The 24,533-nt window shown below is 43.1% G+C and overlaps 1 protein-coding gene across 1 annotated transcript in view; it reads left to right on the top strand.

The window, feature by feature from the left end:
• LOC309970517 (uncharacterized protein) overlaps positions 1 to 24,533 on the top strand; it is a 58,593-nt gene that overhangs the window by 780 nt on the left and 33,280 nt on the right. Inside the window, exon 2 of the mRNA XM_082852953.1 lies at positions 4,270 to 4,385. Within this exon, the coding sequence (XP_082709079.1) occupies positions 4,270 to 4,385 (116 nt within the window). The remainder of the gene's footprint in view (positions 1 to 4,269; positions 4,386 to 24,533) is intronic.

Genomic DNA, 24,533 nt, shown 5'->3' with positions numbered 1-24,533 from the left:
AACCTGTCTTCCTCCTAGAGAGGTCAGATTGGAAACAATGAGCACATCTTTCGGAAGGTGATCTCCTTTGATCTGAAAATGAAGAGAACCACTTAATGTGAATAAAACCCAAAGAATTTTGGGAAATGTTGGTGTTTCTTGATCCACACTCTTTACTTGGGATAGATTTAGCTGAGAGGGGCAGGAACTTTGATACTGCTTAAACAAATAAGGAGTTTCATTTTTCTTGCAAAAAGTATGGAGGTGGTCATTTCAGGATCCAGTGCATCTGTTCTAGGGCCGGGCTCATTTCACCCTTTTACTTCACCGTCCTTCATGCATAATGGCTGAGCATCTAAGAATCATGTTAGCATTCCAGAAACAAAGAAGAAAGATGAATGAGGAAGAGTAAGTGGCTAGATCAGGCCTTGGAACATTTCCAGAAACCCTAGTAAATGTACACCTTCTTGCCCTGAACCGTGTCCCACAGTGACCTTTAGCTGCAGTAGGGTCTGATGACTGTTTTGTTCTCTGGGCCCAGTGCCATTCCTGTCAGAATTGAAATTCTCTAAATGAGGATGAAACAGGGAAGTGATATTGCCTCAGCAGCTCGCAGTGGACACCACACCCATCAGAGTCAGGCAGGTTATGGTATCTGTGTTTCATTTGTGGGTCATTGTTCTCAATCGCTATTGCCATGGCTAATGTAAGTCAAAATGATCAGACGTCAAACATGAAGCTACATTTTCTTTTCTTTTTCAGGTAAGCAATAGTAGCCTTCCTATGTGTGTTTACTTCTGTGCAGAGTGGAAGTTTGTTTTCTAGTTTTATGTGTGTCGTTTTACATATATTCCCAGTTTTGGTGAGGAAGTGAAGGTTCATTTGGATGACAGTGAATCTTGGAGGGGCAAATTCATTCAGTCGCCAGATGGGTCTGGGCCTCATCTGGTCACTTCTGTGCCCCCTGTATGGCGCCTGGGCACCTGGCCTCCCCTTTGGAGCCAGGGCCCCCTCAACCCTGCCCGACCTGCGGAGGATCTGAGCTAAAGGCTGAGGAGAAGCTTCTGGGTCCCAAGGTGGTTCATTTTGTGCTGTGCTGACCTGGCTGGCCAGCTGGGTCTGTGGGAGCGCTGCCGCCGGTGTCAGGCAGTGGGTCAACAGTGCATTTAAACGGAGCGGGGGGCTGCTGCACGCACAGCCTGACTGCATCACAGCAGGGATCTTTCCCTAGGGGCCTAAAGTGTGACAGGCGTTCCCAGCCGATGGACTCATGGGGTTAGCCTTTTGCAACCATGATACTAATCAGAACATTATACTAATAGACACCTTTTTAGAAGAATCTAGAAGGCACTTTTCTAATTTCCCACCTGTAGGAATCTCAGAGGACCTCACCTAGTTCTTTGTGAAGACATCTACAGACACACACACATCATTTCTCAAGTCAGCCAGTTCTGAAGAGCGCGTCAGAAGGGTGTTGATTGTCTTAGGTGGATATTAGCTCCTATCAGATTTCAAAACATCATACTAACAGTGAAATTCCAAAATCCTATTGGATAAAATGACAAAAAGGACTCTTGCACCGACTCGGTATTACACTGCTAGGTCTTCCCTTTTGCGTTAGGCTTTGTTGATTCAGAAGTGAGCGATAGTAAGTCTCCGTCAGCAGATTTGGAGGGGAGCTATATATGAAGCACAGCAGCAATTCTGAAAAATGTGAGGCAGCATAAAACAGAAGGAAACAAATGGTGTTATGTGCCCTTGTGACTGGTGTCTTTAAGATTAAAATGTTGAGGATATGTCCTTGCAAGGAACTTTGATCATCTTCCTCTCCATGTTCGGAGAGATGGTAAAACAGGGCTATCTTCTCCCTTCTTTCCTCCTCCCTCCCTCCCTGTCTTCCTTTCCTTCATGCCTTCTTTCCAGGACTTACAACTATGAGCGTTTCAAGGAGGAGAGCTTAATCACTTTGGTTTGAAATCATGAGAAGAGACATCAGGAGTGAGTTATTTGAGTGTTTGGTCAGATGGGATGGGAGATATTGAATCAAAACATGTGGACCAATGCCATGCTTTTTATTGAGTCTCCTAGCGTGACTCAGTCATGATTATTCAGGCCACTGTTTCACAAAGTAAATATGCAGCCCACAGGCAGCCATCAGTGTTGACACTTCCTTATGCTTTACTTTGGGGAGGCAAAGCATTTAGGAGCACACTGATGAATACTCAGCTATTTTCAACAAGTTTCCCCAAGAGGCAGATGACCTTCTCAAGTGACAGGCTGTCAAGGAGTTACCTTGGGTTTTGTGCCACTCTGGGCAAGCGACCTGTAACTGTGTCACCATCTCTCTTAACAGCAGACCGCAATCCAAGGAGAGTGGAAACACAGGGGGAAACAAATACAGGTGCCCTATGTGTTTGTAGAGGGTTGTCACAACTGATTTTAACGAAGTATATCGATGATGGTAGTTGAGGACTATCAAATGGTTGAAGACCACCTGTAGACTTTATCAAAGTCTGTTTATTCAGAGTTTCCTGTAGTGAGGGAGTCAGCTATTATTTCACTCCTTCTGCTAGAGACACAAAAGGATTCAAAAGGATAGTTTTATAGAGTGAAAGGAGGAAATTCAAACAGCTTTTGGTCCATGTCCAATTTGGGAGGGATTTTTTCCCCTTAGGGTGGGATTTTGGGAAGTGGTATGGAGGTGGTGGGAGTGCGTTGTGGGCCAGGGGTTTTCTGATTGACTTGCAAATGTATGTGACAGTCTTTGATTGGGTCACTGTCGGCAGGCACATAACTGGGGCCTTCTCAGGCTGGGTAGGCCATGGGGGTTTTCCTGTTTCAACCGAAAGATTATCTGGTCCTCGGCTTTGGGCTCCAAGTCTAGCCTAAGCCAGTGCTGCAGGACTGTTGCATTAAGCCCTAAGCTCCTTGTTCAGCATATACCAGTGCCTGGTGTATAGTAGGGAGTCAATAAGGATTTGTAGAATATGCAATACACATCTTATAAGAGGGACTTTTCTCCCAACATTTTATTGTAAAACTTTCAAATATAAAAGTTGAAAGAGTTGTACAGTAAGTGTCCATATTGCCACCACCTAGATTCCATAATTGAAATATTACTATATTTCCTTCGTCACATGTCTATCCATACATTTGCTCCACAAGAGGGATTTTCCTATGACGCATTTGATTAAGCTAAAAAGAAAACAGTTTATAGCCTTACATACTTACGTAAGGAGAGATCCTGGTCCCAAGAGAATGTTGAGCGATGGTTCCAGAAATGTCTTAATTGTCCTTATAAACCACTATTTTTTGCCAAACGTGGGAGGGGCTCAGATCCCATATGAGGCTTTTGGTGTCCACCAACTTTAGGCAGTTAAAGTGCTACAGGTTCATTTGTCGATAGTATTATTGAGCCAGGATTTACCCACACTTAAAAAAGATTGTTGTTAAACGCGTAGGGAGAAATGCCAATTTTAAAAAACTATATGGCATTTTAAACTTAATGGAGCTGCTACAGTCAGTGTTCTTCATATGATTTTTTTGAAGAGTCTGGAAGTCAGCTTAATTCACAAGTGAAAGTTTATTCTGTAGGTGGAATGAGGCAGGTAAAAGTTGAATATGCCTCCTGTATCACAGACGGGTAAGAGGCTTGTCATCAAAATATGTTTGCTTGGTTTTTCCTCTGTTCTGCCTTTTTTCTGGAGAGTTAATACATTTCTGTACTATTACTCTCTACTGCTAGATATCTGTGTGCTGTGAAGAGTCTAGCATATGGCCAGGGGAGGACTTGTGGGTACAACCGGGAGTCAGTGCAGCCTTTGAGTACAGAGCCAGATGCCTTGAGTTTGGGTTCAGCCTCCATCCTTCATAGTTGGGGCAAGTTACTTAGCTGCCCTGAGTCTCAATTTCTGCACCGTGGAATTAATTTAATCCACAATGAAATTACCTCCCAAGGTTGAGATAAAGATGAAATGAGATACTGTGTGTAAAATGCCTGGCGCATAGTCACAACCAGTAAATACTAGTTGTCATCAGTTAAAATGTGATAAAAGTCATATACTTAGGAGAAAAATTAAAATATACTTGTATCGGTAGAATAGAATTCTAGTTTTGAGCTGGAGGGGGCTTCAAAAATCCTCTCCCTTGGTTCCTCATCTGACAAACAAGAAACTGAAATCCAGAGACATTAAATAATTTCCCCACAATAACAGTTGAATTTATTCTGGAATAGGCTGAAAGCCAAGGTTTTTTTATTCCCTTAGTAAAAAGCTCGTTCCACTATTCCAGGTGATCCTGTTTGGAGGATGCTGAGGACGGCCTACGACATCAGTAAAGAGCACAGTCCTTGGAGGCATGCAGACCTGAATCCACATCCAGACTTCACCTCTTATTATGCAGCCTGGGTAGGTTACACCTTGGTTTTCTCTCTGTCAATAGGTTTTGTAATCCTACCGGATGAGGCTGTTCTGAGGTTAAATGAGATAATAGAATAAGGCGCACTGCACAGTGCTCTGGCATATAACAGGTCCACTGTTATGGCACCTGCTGTCAGTGAAAAGCAAGAAAAGGAGCTGGAGAAAGAGAAGGAGGAGGGGTTTTAAAGGAAGAACACATTCCCTAATTCTCATAATGAATTGTGAAAGACTTGGATCCTGAAAAGACTGTGGTACTTTCAGAGGGAGTTAGAAGAAAAGCAGAAATGCAGTAGGAGAATGAGAGAAGGAAAGAAGAGTAGAAAGAAAAGATGTTGATGGAAAACGAGTGGTGGTCATCAATCATTTCTGTTACTTTGGGGGCTCTTGACTTTGGTTAGGAATAGACAATCACAGACATGGTGCAATTTGATTCCGCCGCAAGATTCGCACCAACAGGGCTCCACCTCACCCTCTGCATGTGCTTTGTTTTTCTTGACTCCTGTCTGAGCTTAATTTTTGGATTACATGGATGCAAAATTACTGTCTCAGAAGCTTGCTTTGCACCCTTCGATGTGTTTTATTGAGTGGCTGTGTACAATGTAGGCCCTGAGTAAGCTGTTTTCTCAATAAGAGAATGAGATAACCTAAATATGTTTTGAACTCAAGCGTAACCATCACGATGGATGGGTAGAGCAGACGGACTGCTGGAGTCCACGACGCAGTGCAGTGTCATGGTCAGGAGCGCAGGGCTGTAGGAGAAGTGTCTGTGATGACGGAAATGTTCTCCACCTGCTCTGTCCAGTGGAAGCCACGAGCCACGTGTGGCTGTTGAGTGCTTGAACTGTGGCTAGTCCCACTGAAGAACTGAATTTGTAATATTATTTAATTTTAATTAGGTTAATTAATTTTTAAAAATTTGTTTTATTGAAGTATAGGTGATTTATGTGTTGTGTTAATTTCTGCTGTACAGCACAGTGATTCAGTTCTACATATAAATACATTCTTTTTCATGTTCTTTTCCATTATAGTGTATCAGAGGATGTTGATTATAGTTCCCGGTGGTATACAGTAGGACCTTGTTGTTTATCCATTCTATATACAATAGTTTGTATCTGCTAATTCCAAACTCCCAATCCATCCCTCCCCCTTGGCATAATTAGGTTAATTTAAAATTTAAATATGGCTGCAGGACTTATTGGGCTGTGTAGGGCATAGAATGTAATGGTAGGACGCAGACACTGAGGCACGCAACCAGGGTGTGCATCCCAACCTTGCCCCTGCTGGTCGCTGCACTGCTCAGTTCCATGGTGTCCCCGTCTGTCAGAGCTGTCGTGAAGACCATGAGTCAATAGATGGGAAAGTCATATATTGCGCCAATATATGGAAAGAGTCACTATATGAAAATGAATCAATATATGGAAAGTACTTAGAACAATACCTGGAAATATCACATATATATTATACATATATATACGTGTGTATATATATATATATATATATATATAAGCTTGTTGTTACTATTACTTTTATGAGGAGGCCATGAGATCTATTTTAATTAACTAGATCATTAAATAGTTATTTGGCCCAATTTTTGCCCTCCTTGACTGCCTAGGCCTGGGTAGTTCTGTCAGATAAACACGGGGGTTAGTCAGTGCATCCTCTTCTGGTTCTGAGGGTTAATGTCTCTGTGCATTGGCCGTTTTCATTTGTGTAGTTGATTGCTAGGAGGAAATTTTGATTTTGCTACAGATTTGTTGGTATGTTGTCTTCTATCCTCAGTTTTTGCATCTGATGGATGAGGAAAACGCTACCTCATTTCTCAGATGTCTACATTTTAGAGTCACGTGAGGGATATTAAATAACATTTAAGTAAAGAGTTGCATTTCAGGTGTTTGGAACAGATTTCCCATGAATTATGATAATTATAACATAGCAAATATTGAGTGATTTTTCTAGGCACTGGGCTAAGTGGTTTATGGGCATTATTTCCATTGATCTCCAGTACAACCCTATTAGGGAGATATTGTCCGGGTTATTTTAAGGGGACAAAACAGAGAGTTTAAGCAGTGTGTTCCAGGTCACATAGCCAGTGGACAGCAGAGAGGCTATGTTCTCTTTGACTCTGAAGCGTGTATCCCGAAGTTTGCTGAGTGGCCTTCTCTTACTATCTGAGAACACACTTGTTAACTCAATGTGTTTGCCCACGTGCTTAAAAAATTCAATGATTGAGAAATCAGTTTTAAATTTCAAAAAATTTTAGAAGCAGGAAGCAAGATAGCTTTACAGAATGAGGAGAGAAAATGTTGGTTGTTTATGCCCCTTTTGTTGGTGAACTTTCAGTCATTTGGAATTTACTCTGCAATTTTCCTTCAGAAAGTCTCTTGCTCTGGGGTTTCTTATGCTATTGCCAACACAAAGAATCCGATGAAAATAAACTCCCAATTACCCCCGTTAGCAAATAAAGAAATATCTCACTGCCTGACAGCACTTCAATAAATTTTTTTAACTTGCAAATCTGTAAATGTAGAAAGGGTGGGGAGGGACATGAGTGGATAAATTACTTAAGGTAACAGTGGCACATTTTTTGGTTGTCTCTTGTCTAGAAAACCATCTCCAAGAGGTCTAGGGATTCCTACACAACCCCAGTCCTATCTCTGTGTACTTGTCTTCCTTTGTGCACGGCTGTCAAGGTCATGCTTACTGTCTTGTTGTCTTTCTTGTTCATTCAGTGAGTGAATTCAGAGAGTACAGGACACCTGATTTCCTCTTCATCAATCGTCTCTTCATTCATGTTGGTGGGATCGACCCCAGCCAACATTCAGGGATGGACACTCACTGGTTTCAAACAAAAAGTGCTTACCATTTTTTGTTAGTTTGTGTGTTTGTTTTTGGCCAAGGGATCTTAGTTCCCCCACCAGAGATGGAACCCAAGCCCTCATCAGTGAAAGCACGGAGTCCTTACCACTGGACCGCCGGGAATTTCCTTACCATTGTTTTTTTTAACATCTTTATTGGAGTATAATTCCTTTACAATGGTGTGTTAGTTTCTGCTCTGTAACAAAGTGAATCAGCTATATGTATACGTATATCCCCATATCTCCTCCCTCTTGCGTCTCCTTCCCACCCTACCTATCCCACTCCTCTAGGGGGACACAAAGCACCGAGCTGATCTCCCTGTGCTATGCGGCTGCTTCCCACTAGCTATCTATTTTACATTTGGTAGTGTATGTATGTCCATGCCACTCTCTCGCTTCTTCCCAGTTTACCCTTCCCCCTCCCTGTGTCCTCAAGTCCATTCTCTATGTCTGTGTCTTTATTCCTGTCCTGCCCCTAGGTTCTTCAGAACCATTTTTTTTCTTTTAAATTCCATATATATGTGTTGGCATACGGTATTTGTTTTTCTCTTTCTGACTTACTTCACTCTATATGACAGTCTCTAGGTCCATCTACCTCACTGCAGGTAACTCAATTTCGTTTCTTCTTATGGCTGAGTAATATTCCATTGTATATATGTGCCACATCTTCTTTATCCATTCGTCTGTCGATGGACACTTAGGTTGCTTCCATGTCCTTGCTATTGTAAATAGAGCTGCAGTGAACATTGTGGTACATGACTCTTTTTGAATTCTGGTTTTCTCAGGGTATATGCCCAGTAGTGGGATTGCTGGGTCCTATGTTAGTTCTATTTTTCATTTCTTAAGGACCCTCCATACTGTTCTCCATAGTGGCTGTATCAATTTACATTCCCACCAACAGTGCAAGAGGGTTCCCTTTTCTCCACACCCTCTCCAGGATTTATTATTTGTAGATTTTTTTTTTTTTTTTGCGGTACGTGGGCCTCTCACTGTTGTGGCCTCTCCCATTGCAGAGCACAGGCTCCGGACGCGCAGGCTCAGTGGCCATAGCTCACGGGCCCAGCTGCTCCGCGGCATGTGGGATCTTCCCGGACTGGGGCACGAACCCATGTCCCCTGCATTGGCAGGCGGACTCTCAACCACTGCGCCACCAGGGAAACCCTATGATATCTTTTTCATGACTTTTTATCATTACCAAATTACTCTGTGACCTTTTATTTGTTTATTTTTTTTTGGCTGTGCCGCGTGGCATGTGGGATCTTAGTTCCCCAACCAGGGATGGAACCCGTGACCCCTGCGTTGGGAGTGCAGAGTCTTAACCAGTGGACCATCTGGGAAGTCCCATACCCTGTGACTTCTTAAAACATTAAATTCCCTATTAATCTTTTATTAATCTTGCTATTCCTACATAGTTTGTTTGTATTTCCCTGGTAAATTACTGCCCATTCCTTTGTTTTCAACCCATTATGTATAGTTTCTATTTCACCATGTCCACAACTACTATCACACGTAACTTAGAACTCTACCGAACTGTAAACCTGAATCCGCCTTGATTGTATTTCTCTCAGCAAAGGAGATGTTGGGCTGTCAACCTCACCTTCTCTATGTACTGATACTGAGCTGTGTTATGGGAAAAACTGAGAAACCTGTATCCCATGACATTCTGTGCTTCAGCAATGCACTTATTGGACTGTAAGAAGAACATAGTAAGTGTAGTATTCTTTCCAGCTGAAGCCTGTGCAAAGTTTGATGCCACTAGAGAGAAAGAAGATTCTCTCTCTAACCCCATGACTTGGACACTTGGATTCTGAGTCATTTTGTAAGGGGCACCAAGGTGGGTCCAGATGTGCCCCGCCCAGGTACAGCCCACACCAGTCCTACGTGCTTCTGATTTTGTGGTTTTTGCATAAATATAGCCTCCAGGAATGATCAGAGCTTCCTGGTACCGCAGATACTTCTGAAAAGCTCCTTTTGTTTCTGGAGTGCACTAGATAGGGAGTGCTCTGTAAACATTCAAAATCCTTGAGAAGAGAGCTGTAAGTTACAGTCTAACATTCAGTATCTCTAACAGGAGGAGACAAACTCCCAAGACTTGAAATGTAAAGACAATGGCAATTGAATTGGTTAATTCAATTTTGGGTAATGAATTGGAGGTAACTTTCCTGGTCCTGCCCACCCGCCTGCTGGGAAGTGTGCATCTCCTCTGCCAGGACTGGCTGCCACCCACTTGTCTGTCATCTTGCCCAGTTGTCACCTACACAAAGCCTTTCTTTCTTCTCCTCCAGGCAGCGCTAATGGCTTCTTCCTCTGGCTCCCACAGCCCTTTGTGTATAAGCTATATTTAGGACTAAACAAATTGTTCTGTAATGATTTGTTTATTTATCTATCTTGCCCAGGAGGTGATGAGCATCTTGGAGCCCGGGGACTGTGTCCTCATCAGTTTTATACTCCATCTCATTTTGCTGAGTGAATCTTTGAGTCTATTTTCACATCTTTCTGAACACCTTTTGGTGATTCCCACACTGTCACCAACATAAACTCCAAACTTCACTTGTGTCAAATGCCTCAACCGGTCAGGGTGAGCAAATGTTTACAGGCTCTCCTAAGCGCATTGGGCTCTCTTTACTGTTTGGAACGCACCTCCCAAGCATCAAACCACCCCCTTTCCCTGCTCTGGGTTAACTCTTCCTCATTGTCAAGATCGGTTAGGAGCACACCCTGGGTGTTCCTGTCGTGTTCTCTGCTTTCTCAGCACGTGAGCTAACACACGGTGTTATCATCGTCTGCCCGTGTGTGTGCTTTACCCCCTAGACTGAAAGATCCTTGAGCTTGGTACTCAGTAAATATTTGCTGATTGTTTCTTTCAATATCCATGTAATGTATCAGGAAACTTTGGAGTAGAATAGAAAGAGCTCGTAATCCGAAATTACAAAACTTGTGTTTTCATCCAGGTTCTGTTATTTATGCACGGGGAAGAAAGTAAAATATAAAAGTTTGCATAACTGTAAAAATACGTTAGCAAAAAGTAGACATGAGCAAAGAGAAACAAGCCCCTGTCAGGAAGCAGGAACCAAAGTACAAGGACAGTGAAAAACAAGAGACAAGTCAGCTTAGCAGCAACTGGGGTTAACAAGATCCAGCAGAAAGGGGCATCCAGTCCTCAGGTCACAATGGCCCGATGACGATGCAGGCCAGGAGGACAGGCCTGTGCCCAGGCAGGCGGTTGCCACCAAGATCTCCCCACGGACCAAAGGAGGAAAGAACTGGTTTTTGGCGTTGGGTAAAAATAAGACATCAAGCCTGAGATCTATTTATTTATGCACAGGTCTGCCCTTCATTCCCTGGTGAAGCCCTTGGAACAGATCCTTGTCAGCCGTGTGGCCTTGCTGCACGGAAGGCAGAGAGTCAGGCTCAGGCTTTGGCAGCTCCTGTGACATGAATGCAACGTGACAGCCGCCTGGACTGCTCACCCTGGGCCTAGTCAGCACGGCCCACCTGTGTGCGAGGTGGCAGGTCATTCAAAGCCTTTGGGCCTCAGGATCTCTCTCGGTAAAAATGGGGACAGACATTTACGTTATGGATCTCCACCAGTGATCAGCCTTGAACATGTTATAGACATATAAATCGTTTATGCCTCTGTCCACAGCCCTTCATGGACTTGAACGTACCTCTAGGGGGGCAGGGATGTGTCCTGTGTCCTCTGTGCCACCACTGAGCTGTCCAACCGGGCTGTCACACACAGTGGATGTTTTAAAATAGATTGTATTCTTTGACAAATGTAGAGCCATTGCTCATTAAACCTCTCCTTCTCTCTCTTGTGGGTTAGACCCCAAAAGCCCACATTTTGCCTACCTTCCTTGTTAGTGTATTCACCTAAGAGAGATTTGCCGTGTCTCTCATCAGTGTCAGGGGTGAGGATGTGCAGACAGAGTAGACTGGCCCCCAGACACAGGGTATGTCAGTGCTGTTTTGCTCATCGTAGTGGCAACGGCTAAGGGTGATGTCTTGCAGGTGATATGGGGCAGCGTATTTTGAGGGCCTGGCCTCGTCTGGGCTTGGATTCAAAAGGCAGAGGGGGGCAGCTCTGGAGTCAGGCTGTGTTCTGCCCATGCTCTGGGCCTCAGCATCTGTGTCACCTGGAGCGTGTCACTTGCTGGTGTACTGTCTGCGGGGTGAGAATAAGAAAGTGCTTGCTGCGTGAGGTTGGCGTGGGGAGTCCGTGGGACTAGGCACGGTACCCTAGCCGTGATCAGCATGCAGTGAACACGAGGTATAACTCGTTCCTTGTTGAGTTCTGACACCAGCGTGTCAAACGGGTGCCACTATCCCTTCTGTCCGTGAGAAGAGGACGAATCTTAGTCGGCTTAAATAAATGAAGATGACACTTTTCGTTAAGTGGCTGATTGGGGATTTGAATTCAGTTCTGTCAGACACCCAGAGAGGGACTCTTTTCTTAGTGCCGTGCTGCACTGGAGGTGGTCTCTAAGCTTAGGAAACTTTCTTGTGACCTGTGCTGAGCCAGCTGTCTCTCTTTGCAGACTCCTTGCCTTCAAATCAGCACACACTCTGCCTGCCCCCTTCCTCTTCCCTCCTGCAGGCTTCCCTCCTCTCCAGGGCCAGGCCCTCGGGGAGGGGCGAGTTGAAGTTGGCCATAGTTACCTCATTCTCTCTGGGAGAGGGGCTCAGAGCAAGCTCCTGGAGGAGCGGGGAGGGAGGAGGAATCTTCTGGAGAAGTTTCATGACTCTAAGAAAGAAACACAGCTAGGAAGGACTGGACAGGGAGATGGGGGTCTTCGGGGCCCGTAAAGTTGCCGTTGCTCAAGTGTTAATTACACAGCCCTGCAACCAGCCACCCTTCTCATTACTATGCCTCTGCTATGAGAGATGATAAATTTACTTGTCCTAAGGTTACTTCAAATAGGAACTTCTATTACTTTTAGCCAAAGAAATCTAAATGGTCTTTGGTTTTATCTCCATGTGAATCAGTCAGGGTGGCTATGAACGCAGTTAAATCTTTGTGGGAGTTTTAGACACGAGAATTATCATTTCAGACTTAGTAAGAGGTTTATGTAGTGAATTATGGCATTTGGGGTTGGAAGGGCTCTTAAAGATTATTAAGCAAGTGTGTTTACTAAATCTACGTCCATGACTTTCCCAGTTACCTCTTTGTGCAGAATGATTCACTTTCAAAACTCAATGACTTGAGACTTCCCTGGTGGCACAGTGGTTAAGAATCCACCTGCCAATGCAGGGGCATGGGTTCGAGCCCTGGTCCGAGAGGATCCCACATGCTGCGGAGCAACTGAGCCCGTGCACCACAGCTACCGAGCCTGTGCTCTAGAGCCCACGAGCCACAACTACTGAGCCCGTGAGCCACATCTACTGAAACCCGTGCACATAGAGCCCGTGCTCGGCAACAAGAGAAGCCATCGCAATGAGAAGCCCGCGCACCGCAGCGAAGAGTAGCCCCAGCTCACCGCAACTAGAGAAAGCCTGTGCGCAGCAAAGAAAACCCAACACAGCCAAAAATAGAATTAATTAATTAATTTTTAAAAAACCCCAAAAACTCAATGACTTAACACAACCAAAAACCTTTCATTATTGTGGTGGTCGGCCTTGTGTGTCAACTTGGGTAGGTTGCTGTACTGTGTCATTCAAATATTCATCTGGGTTGTTGCTGTGAAGATATCTTATAGATGTGATTAAGATCTATAATCAGTTGACTTTAAGTAAAGGAGATCACCCTTGATATTTTGGGTTGGTTTGATTCAATCAGTTGGAAGTCCACAGGGGCAGACTGAGGCTTCCCTGAGGAGGAAGAGATTCCCCCCTGTGGGCCGCAGAGTCAGCTCCTGCCTGAGAGCTGCCAGCCTGCCCTTCCTGGCCCCCACCATCATGACCTAACTCCTTGCCATAAATCTACATCCTTCCAGTTCTGGTTCTCTCCTGGTGGAACCCTGGTACAATTTTTGTGGATATCTCTCACAATTCAGGGGGGTTGACGGAGCACAGCTGCAGGTGGTTTTTGCTTGAGACCCCCTCAAGCAAATGCAGTTAGAAGTCATGCAGAAGGTATCACTCATGTGTCTGACAGTTGGCTGGGACTCAGCTGGGCATTGACTGGAAAACCTAGACAGGGCCTTGCCATGTGGTCTGAGCTTCGTCCTAGCACAGCAGCTGGGTTCCCAGAGTGAGTGCCCCAAGAAAACAAGGGGAAAGAGCGTGGCTTTTTTGTTTTAAAGAGATGTGCAATTTATTTATTTTTCAATTTTTTGGCTGCACCCCGAGGCACGTGGGATCTTAGTTCCCTGACCAGGGATTGAACCCACGCCCCCTGCATTGAAAGGGAGAGTCTTAACCACTGGACCACCAGGGAAGCCCCTGGCTTTTTTTTTTTTTTTTAATGATCTAGTGGTGGAAGTCACAGAGCCTCACTTCTGCCACATTTTATTGGTAAGGCAGCCATAAAGGTCCACACAGGCTCAAGGGGCAATTTTCACCAGTTCTTGGTGGAATGAGAAAAACTACAGCCAAACTGATTCACTTTAGAGGATGGTCATTGATTCTGACCTTAAGTTCTGGGGTTGAAATGTCCTGTATGGAATAAAGTGGTAATTATTGTACTTGATTCTTTTTCTAAATGTATTTAGTACACAAGTAAATAGCTGGTGACTTAGGGTCAGTCACCGGGGTCTCGTGAAATTCAGAACCTGGCAGTTTGATTGCATGCACTTCTCCATTCAGTGTTGTGAGCCCTTTTGCAACATTCCCCATTCATTCCTTCTGTGGGCACTCCTGGTGACCTTGGGCTCTCCTCACTGAAAGATTAGCCGTCCTTACTGCTAACAATCCTTGCTAGTGTAAAGTCCTGACTTACTTCCCTGCTGTAACTTGTACCCTTGATCTTGAATCTCCCCTCTCTATTCACTTAACATCTTTTCTCCTATGTAACCTGTCGTCACTGCACCATTAACTCTTCCTTTTTTCTAGGTTTAGCTGTAATTCCTGTAAGTGTTCTCTGTGGGATCCATCAGTAGATTGGGATCTAGGTGAGCTTCTATTTCATGGTAGTATTATCTCTACTTTCTATGATTTCAATATTCTCAATTTGTTCATATTGGAATTATGATTTTTAAGGTACTTGATGGCTAAGAATGTCTATAGTCTGCAATTCTGTCTGTACACTTCTAGAATCAGTACAATTTGCTAATGTTCTTTAACAGGTGATTACCACAGAAAACATGTTCTTAGCAACACAGAATACAATGAGCTATAAAACCTCTTCCAAAAAAATCAGGTATGACATAGAGATGGTAAATGTTAAATATGTAATTAATTTAAAATCTACATATAATAAAATAGAAACTTCCTTTTTAAAAGTCCTATCCTTGTGCAATTATTTTTACCTTCAATTTGGTACTTTTATTTCTATTTAATTATTAATATTACTATTGCTATTATTATTATTGTTGCTAAGCATCGATGATAATGCATTTCAATCACTAGTTTTTTTAAAAAATTATTTATTTAATTTTTTATTTTTGCTGCGTTGGGTCTTTGTGGCTGTGCGCCGCTTTCTCTAGTTGCGGTGAGCAGGGGCTACTCTTCGTTGCGGTGCACAGGCTGCTCATTGCAGCGGCTTCTCTTGTTGTGGAGCATGGGCTCTAGGCGTGCAGGCTCAGTAGTTGTGGCACGCGGGCTTAGTTGTTCTGCGACATGTGGGATCTTCCCGGACCGGGGATCGAACCCGTGTCCCTTGCATTGGCAGGCGGACTCTCAACCACTGCACCACCAGGGAAGTCCTCATCTCCCTTTTTGAAAGTCAGCTGATTAGCATCCTTGATTCCATCTGCTACCTTAGCTCCCCTTTGCCGCCTAACATAAGTTTCACAGGTTGAGGGATTAGGATGCGGTAATCTTTGGGGGCCATTATTCTGCTACCACAGGTATTGAAGAACATGTGCATTGGAGGACCTTGGCACGTCGGCAGAACCGCTTCATGCATTGTCAGCAGCAGCTTCCTGGAGCCATTTTCAGCAGCGCCCAGGCTGCCGCCACCGCCGCTTCGCAATCCATTGCGTCCCCTGCCTCCATCCCCCCTCGAGGCCCCCCATCCCGACTGCCCGGACACTCTTCTATCTAGAACCGCGATTATTTTTGGCTCTCCGGGGCCAGTGCGGTGCGGAAAAATAAAAAGAAAAGAGAGAGAAGGGGCTCGGAAGCGCCGGGCGGGGAGGGGAGAAGGAAGAGAGACTTGGAAACTCGGACTGTAAATAATAAAGAAATTGAAAACAATACGTTAATATACTCTAGCAATAAAAAGCAGGAGCGAAGAAAAAACCTATATATCTCTCTTGTTTCTTGGTTGATTAGAAAGATGTATGTGGATTTAAAAAATTCTCTCGTTTGAAAACTTACAATTCGATTGATATCTCTATCATAGCACTTACGTATTCTATCAAAATGATCTGTTTATTTATGTGTCTCCCCCGCTAATACATATGCTTCTTAGTCATCTTTGAATTCCCTGAAGACAGCACAGTGACTAGTATAAAGGAGACACTTTGAAATGATTATATGGAACTGAATGAATTTTATTTATTTTGCAACAATTTCTTGTAATCTCCATCTTTAACTCTGACAGATGCTTTCCAAAATCCAAGTGCCTTTGCTTTCACAAATTTTGTCTTTCCTTTTATATAACACTTTTTCATCTCACATACACTGGAAAATAAATGATTTCTTTCATTCTATTAAGTGGAAATTCACACAAGAAACACATAAAAATGAAAATAATAATAAAAATTATTTTTAAGGTTTTTTAAAAGGAGAATGAAACTCTGTGAAGTTTCTTAATATCTGTAACTAGGATTTTTTTGCAAATGCAAAAGGAATTTGGACGTTATTTTTCTAGGAAACTTTGGTTCCAGTAACAATGAAGCATTTTTTCATTAATTTATTCAAAACATTTTTTTTATTGAAGTGTAGTTGATTTACAATGTTGTGTTAGTTTCAGGTACATAGCAGTGATTCAGTTATACAGGTATATGTATATATTCGTTTTCAGATTCTTTTCCCTTATAGGTTATTATAAAATATTGAGTATAGTTCTCTGTGCTCTATAGTAGGTCCTCGTTGGTTATCTATTTTACATATAGTAGTGTGTATATGTTAATCCCAAACTCCTAATTTATCCCTCCCCTGCCTTTCCTCTTTGGTAACCATAAGTTTGTTTTCTATGTCTGTGAGTCTATTTCTGTTTTGTATATAAGTTCATTTGTATCTTTTTTTTTTTAATTTTTATTTATTTATTTTTGGGCTTCATTAGGTCTTCGTTGCTGCTCATGGGCTTTCTCTAGTTGCGGCGAGCGGGGGCTACTTTTCATTGTGGTGCGCGGGCTTCTCATTATGGTAGCTTCTCTTGTTGCGGAGCACGGGCTCTAGGCGTGCAGGCTTCAGTAGTTGCAGCACGTGGGCTCAGTAGTTGTGGCTCGTGGGCTCTAGAGCGCAGGCTTAGTAGTTGTGGCACACAGGCTTAGTTGCCCTGCGGCATGTGGGATCTTCCCAGACCGGAGATTGAACCCATGTCCCCTGCATTGACAGGTGGACTTTTAACCACTGCGCCACCAGGGAAGTCCCTGTATCTTTTTTTTTAGATTCCACATGTAAACAATATCATAAGATATTTGTCTCTCTATGACTGGCTTACAGCAGTGAACCATTTTTATAATGCATGATCCATGAATGTGAATCAGTTATTCCTAATTATGTGACTTTTCATTGTGTTTATTACATCAGTATCTGTATCAGTACTAATAATCTATCTAATTTTTGGTTGAAGTCAAACTAATATTTATCGCGTTATTCTGTGAATTTGACAATATGCAAACAATGTTCTGAGGAAAAATCTGCTGCTTTTGTTGCTTTTTTTTCTTTGTCATTATTCTCTCTTTGGTTCGCTCATCAAACTCATTCTCAGATCATCCATTAAAACTGATTGGTTAACCTAAAAAGATGGTCTACTTACCATATACTTTTTTTAACCATATTTAATTTTGATACTTTTCCTTAATAGCATTTTCTTTACTGTATACTCTTAACCTCGTATAGTGTTCCTTTTTATTGATTTTTTGGCTACTAACAATCAACATTCTTTATTCCCATAATCCTTGCCAAAGTAGCAATCCCTCTCCCTTGGGAAAAGCAAGCATAGCCCTGCCTCTAAGTCAAAAGACTCACGGCTTTTTGTGGACCCAATGAAAATACACAGTCATTGTCGCAAAGTTGACTTCTGTTCTTCAGAAGAAAGATTTACCTGTTCCCTGGGATCTGCTCCTAGCTCTATAACTCTGTGCACAGTGATTTTATATGAGTCACTGGTAACACAGGATCAGTGCGGGAGCTTCTTGGACCAATAATTCTATGATTTCTAGTGATACTATAATTTTGAGATAGAGTGATTAAGTATTGGGATGGTGATTTCCTCCAATGTAAAAGAGGGGAGTTAAAGAAGATACTTCTCCTTTTCATTAACTCATTGTCCGTCATTTATTTCAAAATTAATCCATGAAAACACAGAAAAAAATTATCTATAGTCTCATCGAGGGTGACAGCTATTAGTCATTATTTTTCTAGTTTTTATATAAATTATAAATATGTGTATATATAAAGCTTCTCTATGTGTATATCCTTTTCTTTTTATTTATTATTTATTTTTGGCTGCGTTGGGTCTTCCTTACTACGTGTGGGCTTTCTCTAGTTGCGGCGAGCGGGGACTACTCTTCATTGCAGTACATGGACTTATTGCGGTGGCTTCTCTTGTTGCAGAGCATGAGCTCTATGCACATGGGCTTCAGTAGTTATGGCACATGGGCTCAGTAGTTGTGGCGTGTGGGCTCCAGAGCACAGGCTCAGTAGTTGTGGTGCACGGGCTTAGTTGCTCCCTGGCATGTGGGATCTTCCGGGACCAGGGCTGGAACCCGTGTCCCCTGATTGGCAGGTGGATTCTTAACCACTGTGCCACCAGAGAAGTCCCCCTTTTCTTTTTAAATAACAAAAATGTCATCATGTACACAATCTGTCCTGCTCAGTAGAATGAAGTTTCCTTGAGACTGTCTTCCTTATCTTTTTTTTTTCTTATTAGTCATCCATTTTATACACATCAGTGTATACATGTCAATCCCAATCTCCCAATTCATCACACCACAACCCCCATTCCTTATCTTATTATCCACTCTGTTCTAATTCCTAGAATAGTATCTGGTATAAGGTAGACAAGCAAGAAATAAATAGCTGTTATCACTGAACACTTTGCTGCGAGCCTTTTCCACAATAATTAATACCGATTGGGGGGAAATTAATTTAACCTAACCTTACTGAGGAATGTTGAAAGGTATGCCTTAAATCACAAACTTTAAGTTGTAAAAGGAAAAAATTCTGGGGATCTAATGTACAGCATGGTGACTTGACTTAATAATAATGTGTTGTAGGGCTTCCCTGGTGGCGCAGTGGTTGAGAGTCCGCCTGCCGATGCAGGGGACGCAGGTTCATGCCCCGGTCCGGGAAGATCCCACACGCCGCAGAGCGGCTGGGCCCGTGAGCCATGGCCGCTGAGCCTGCGCGTCCGGAGCCTGTGCTCCGCAACGGGAGAGGCCACAACAGTGAGAGGCCCGCGTACCGCAAAATAATAATAATAATAATAATGTGTCGTATACTTGAGATTTGCTAAGGGAGTAGATCGCAAGTGTTCTCAAACAAGCACACACGCACACACACAATGGTAACTGTGGGGTGGCCAGCGGGTTAATTAACCTGATTGTAGTAATCACTTCAAAACGTGAACGTATATTAAACCATCACGTTGTTCACGTTCAATATATACAATTTTTATTTCTCCATTATACACCAATAAAGCTGGAACATAAAAGAAAAAAATGTGAGTTACCATATGGATCGTCAGTAGATGGACCGGCGGGGCAACCGCAGGTGGTATTGATGAAGAGTTAGGAAGAACAGGGGCCTTTGCCTGCTGAGAGCTCGCAGCTGAGTCTCAGGAACGCCCTTGGCTGGAGAGCTGCCTCTCCCACCCTTATCTTCTGGGGGCAGTCACACACAGGGGCTGATAGATAGAAGAGGGGACCCCAAGTCCCAGCCCTCTCGCCTCCATCCAGGTCAGCTCCAAAGGGCCAGCTGAGCTCCTCGTGGGATCTTGGCTAAGGCTGCAAACTCTCTCTTCACTTGGTCCTGCTTCCCACCCTTCCTTCCCTGAGTCATTCCTGAGAGCAACCTCCAAATAACCCCTGCAATCTCTAGGAGTCTGTGTCCAAGGGAACCCAGCCCATTCGACATGTAGGCTGTTTTCAAGTATATATACTTGAACATTTTCGGGAAAAATTTTGTTGATTAGAAAGGATGAACATTTTTAAGGCTTTTGATACCAGATGGCAACTGACTCTAGAAGGGCTGAATAATTTACGTTTTCACTGGCAGTGTATGATGGTGCCCATACCCACCCCCTGCTTTTGCCATCACTGGGCATTCATTTGTTGGTTTCTTTTTAATTTTGATTAATTTAATGGGGAGAAAAACCTTTGCCATTGCTTCTGTATCTGCAGTGCATTGATAACTAGTAATGTTCCACGTATTTTCATATATCTGTGGAACATTTGTATTTCCTCTTTTGTTAATTTCTCTTATGGTCCTATTACCGTTTTCCTTTTGAGGGTAATAAATCAATAAAAACAGAGTCTAATTGTGTGTATATAAACTACTCTTTAACTTTTTACAACGTTGTTATTCCTGATCTACATTTCTACTTTGTTAATTTTTTTAAAGGCAGAGACATATTTTTATTTTTTGTGGTTAAACCTATCAGATTTATCAGTCTTTTTCCTGTGTAAATTTTGCATCTGGAGTGATGCTTAAAAAGTCTTTCCCTACCCCTTGAGACTGTGAATATGTACCTAAATATTTTTCTAAAGCTTTTTGATTAAAAAAAATTTTTTTATAAAGTTATTTATTTATTTTTGGCTGCACTGGGTCCTCGTTGTTGGGTCTTCATTGCAGTGTATGGGCTTTCTCTAGTTGCAGCAAGTGGGGTCTACTCTAAATTGCGGTGCACGGGCTTCTCATTGCGGTGGCTTCTCTTGTTGTGGAGCACGGGCTCTAGGCTCACGGGCTTCAGTAGTTGTGGCACGCAGCCTCAGTAGTTGTGGCTCGTGGGCTCTAGAGCGCAGGCTCAGTAGTTGTAGCACCACAGGCTTAGTTGCTCCGCGGCATGTGCGATCTTCCCGGACCAGGGCTCGAACCCGTGTCCCCTGCATTGGCAGACGGATTCTCAACCACTGCGCCACCAGGGAAGTCCCAATTCTTAAAAATATTTTAATTCTTTGGCATTTATTTTGCCATCAGAGAGAGGATACAAACTATTGGTCTGGGCTGGATTGGACATGTAGTTTGTTCTGCTTGTGTAGTGGGTTTACTGGGTCCCCCCAGAGAGTCTGTTCAAACCTTCACCTGTGAATGTGACCTGGTTTCCAGATGGGATCTCTGCAGATGCTTTCAAGTTTAAATGAGTCATACTGGATTGGGGTGGGCTTGTAGAACATGGGAAATGTGGACACGGAAGACACAGAGCTCGGACTGAGGCATCTACAAGTCAAGGGCTGTGGGCTACACCAGACGTCAGGAGGGAGGCAGGTAGCAGATTCTCTCTCAGAGCCCCAGGGAGGACAACCCAGCCTGGCCCCCAGCCTGGCCTCAGAGCTGTGAGAGAGTAAGTTCCTGTTATTTTACGCCATCCAGCTTGTAGTAATTTGTTACCACAGCTTTAGGAAGTTAATACAACTTGGTTCACACAGTGTTTTAAAAATGTTTGAAATGGTCGCCTACAATTAAAAATTGGGAGAGTTCCTATAAAAATGCAAATTTCTTTTAAAAGCACCCAAACCGTGAGCCCTTCTGTTAATACGGTCCCTGACTGACCTCGAACCTGCTTTCTTTGCTCGCCCAATGCCGGATGGGTAGGGGAGATCTACCTTTTTAATTAAAGAAATTTTTTTCTTTTTGTTTTTTAATGGTAAACTTGTCCCAATACCATCTCCTAAGCAAACCTCAGGAGATTAAAAAATGCTGCTTTTGTCATCTACTATATGCTTATCTAGCACTTGAGTCTATTTTGGGTCTTTCTATTCTGATCCTTGAATCTGTTCAAATAGCCTCTCATCAGCACTGCACAGTTGGACTTAATGGGAGTTTAAAAATATAACGTTAAATCTCACTGGGCAAGTAGGTGCTCAGAGTTTCCTTTAGTGCCTAAAATTCTATCAGTTAGGATAAGTGAATTTAATAGAAATGAGTACAGATTCTGCTTAATAGACTTTAAGATTTTTAAAAAATTTTTATTGAAGTATAGTTGACTTACAATGTTGTGTTAATTTCTGTACAGCAAAGCGATTCAGTTGTACATAGACATATATATTCTTTTTCATATTCTTTTCCATTATAGTTTATCACAGGAGATTGCTTACAGTTTCCTGTGCTATACAGTAGGACCTTGTGTTTATCCAACCTGTATATAATAGTTTGCATCTGCTAATCCTAAACTCCCAATCCTTCCCTCCCCCACCCCCTCCTCCTCTGCTTAAGAGACTAAAAGGTGACCTCACTGACTTAGATAGGTCTTCCCACTGAAAATGTTAGCCATTAGTTTTCTGGCTGTGGATTGCTTTCCCACTACCAATTTCTTTGGTATGAAAAAGATAATTCAAATAAAGAGTCATCTCATTATCATTGCAGTTGTGAATATCATTTGTTGTCTGAAAAAAGTACGTGGCATTAGAATAAGGAAGATATTTGTCAAGTCACGTAAACTTCATTAAAATGCATGTGAACATCCTTTTTCCTGTAGCGAAGTGTCACCTTCTTGAAATTTCCTGTGCACAAAGTTTGAATTAATAGAAAAAGGAATACCTGAGGGAATCATGTCTGTAGACTAATTAAAGTTGTGCTTGAAATGATTAATTTATGATAATGTTCAGAAAAGCCTTGTATTTACATGTTTTTATTTTTATAACTCTTAAATGTGATATAATTACAGATTCACGGGAAATTGTAAAGAAATATGGAGGGAGGTCCTGTGCGCCCTTCCCCCCCATGTTAATATTTTATAGAACTGTAGCGCCGTAACTACACCAAGAAACTGCCTTTGGCGCAGCCCACAGATTTGTCCCGAGTTCACTGTTAGGTATGCACTCATCTGTGTGCGTACGTTTGTGTGTTTATGCAATTGTACAACATAACCACTGCCACAATCGATACTAAGCTGAGCTGTCACAAGGCTGCCTCCTGTAACCCACACCCATCCTTTCTCCCCTTCTCTACCCTCCTGCAACAGCTAATCTGTTCTCTATTTCTATAATTTTCTCATTTCAAGAACGTTATATAAATGGCAGCATATAGTATGTAACCTTTAGGGATTGGCAGTTTTCACCCAGCATGATTCCCTGGAGATTCACCCAGGAATGTTCATTCCTTTCTCTTGCGGAGTAGTTTTCCATGGTGTGGAAGCACCCCGGTTTGTTTAATCATTCATCCATTGAAGGGCATTTGGGTGGTTTCCAATTTTGGTCTATTATAAGCTGTGGGAGGCCAGCTGTACCAACATCATTAGTTAGAAAGATTGCCCTTTATCCATCGAATTGCCCTGTACCTTACCAAAAATCAATTGGCCAAACCTATGTGCGTCTACTTCTGGACTCTTTATTCTGTTATGTTAATGTTTTTAAAATATGGCTACCGGAAAATTTACAATTACGCATTCAATTTCTGTTGCACCGCATTGCTCCAGAGCACGGATGAATGGCACAGAGGGCTGGCCTTTGGAACTTTCCAGTCAGTCCCTGGCTGCAGGGCCCCCCAGGGGTGCGCATGACCTTCCCGTCGTCCTTTCCAGGGGAGGTGGCTCTCAGGGCTGAGGGCAAACCTCAGATGCTTACAGCAACTCGCGCTGTCAAGGGGGAACTGGGTGGGGCCAGTTCCCCTTTAATCCATCCCTTCTAATCCTCTCACCTTTATATTTTGGTCTCTCTTTTCTTTCTCTCTTTCCTTTGTGCTGTTTAAGCATTGCAGTTCCTCCTTCCTATTCTGTCCCACACCCCCAATCTGTCTCTCTGTCTGTCTGTCTCTCTCCATTTAGCATGAAGTCTTATTATCTTAATTCATTTTGTCTTCCTTGTGGACCTTAAATTATTTCTTTCTCCCTCGACTTTCTTACCTCTGACATATACACACTGCCACATGTAAAACAGATAGCTAGTGGGGAGCAGCTGCATAGCACAGGGAGATCAGCTAGGTGCTCTGTCCACCTAGAGGGATGGGATAGGGAGGGCGGGAGGGAGACGCAAGAGGGAGGAGATATGGGGATATATGTATATGTATGGCTGATTCACTGTGTTATACAGCAGAAACTAACACACCATTGTAAAGCAATTATATTCCAATAAAGATGTTAAAAAAAACCCCAAAACCTATAGACTTACTCATGATTATCTGGAAGGCCTTGTTATATCCCAATACTACTATTTAGTTTCAGCTTCTGTGTTTGTAATTTTTAATTGAACTGATGCTCAATGATCATTTAAAGTGATACTATTTAATTTCTAATATAGCATTTCTCGAACTGGGCACAGAAGCAGCATTCTAGATTGGCCTGTGAATTCCCAGCGTTTGCAAAAAACTCTAGAATTCTAGAGATTGACAGATTCATTCAATAGTGATTTTAAGCGCTTACTCTGTCAGTCAAATTGTTCCTGTTACTGAAACACCAACACGAACAAGGTCCAGTGTTTGTTCCCAAGGAACTTATGTCCTAAAGGAGGCAGAAGGACGAGAAAGCAATGTTTACAATATGCAGAGGTCATGTCAGGGTGTGGAGGAAACCCAGCAAAGGACCACGAAGGGGGAGCAGCTGCTTGGCCTGGGGGGAGACGAGAAGAGAAGAGAAGTGGGAGGGCTCTGGGGGAGGTGCTACTAACACGAGCTGAGAACTGTGCTCTGGCAAGTGGATCCAGATCTGAGCAGGCGCGGCCACACCAGGTGGAGAGGAGTGTGCAAAGCCAGGGGCGCGAAAGGGCCGGGTGCATCGCTATATCGGAGAACTACCAGGGATTGTTCTCGGACGGAAATGCGGACTGGTTGCAGGGGGTAAATTGGGAGGGAAGTTGGAAGAGAGCGCCAAGGGCCAGATTATGAAGGATTTAAGGAATTTGTAAGTGGTGGGACC

Source organism: Leucopleurus acutus (genome assembly GCF_964270905.1).
Source record: "Leucopleurus acutus genome assembly, chromosome: 13".
Classification (NCBI taxonomy): domain Eukaryota; kingdom Metazoa; phylum Chordata; class Mammalia; order Artiodactyla; family Delphinidae; genus Leucopleurus; species Leucopleurus acutus.
Note: the sequence above shows the minus strand (reverse complement) of the source record. Positions and strands in the feature narration are given on the sequence as shown.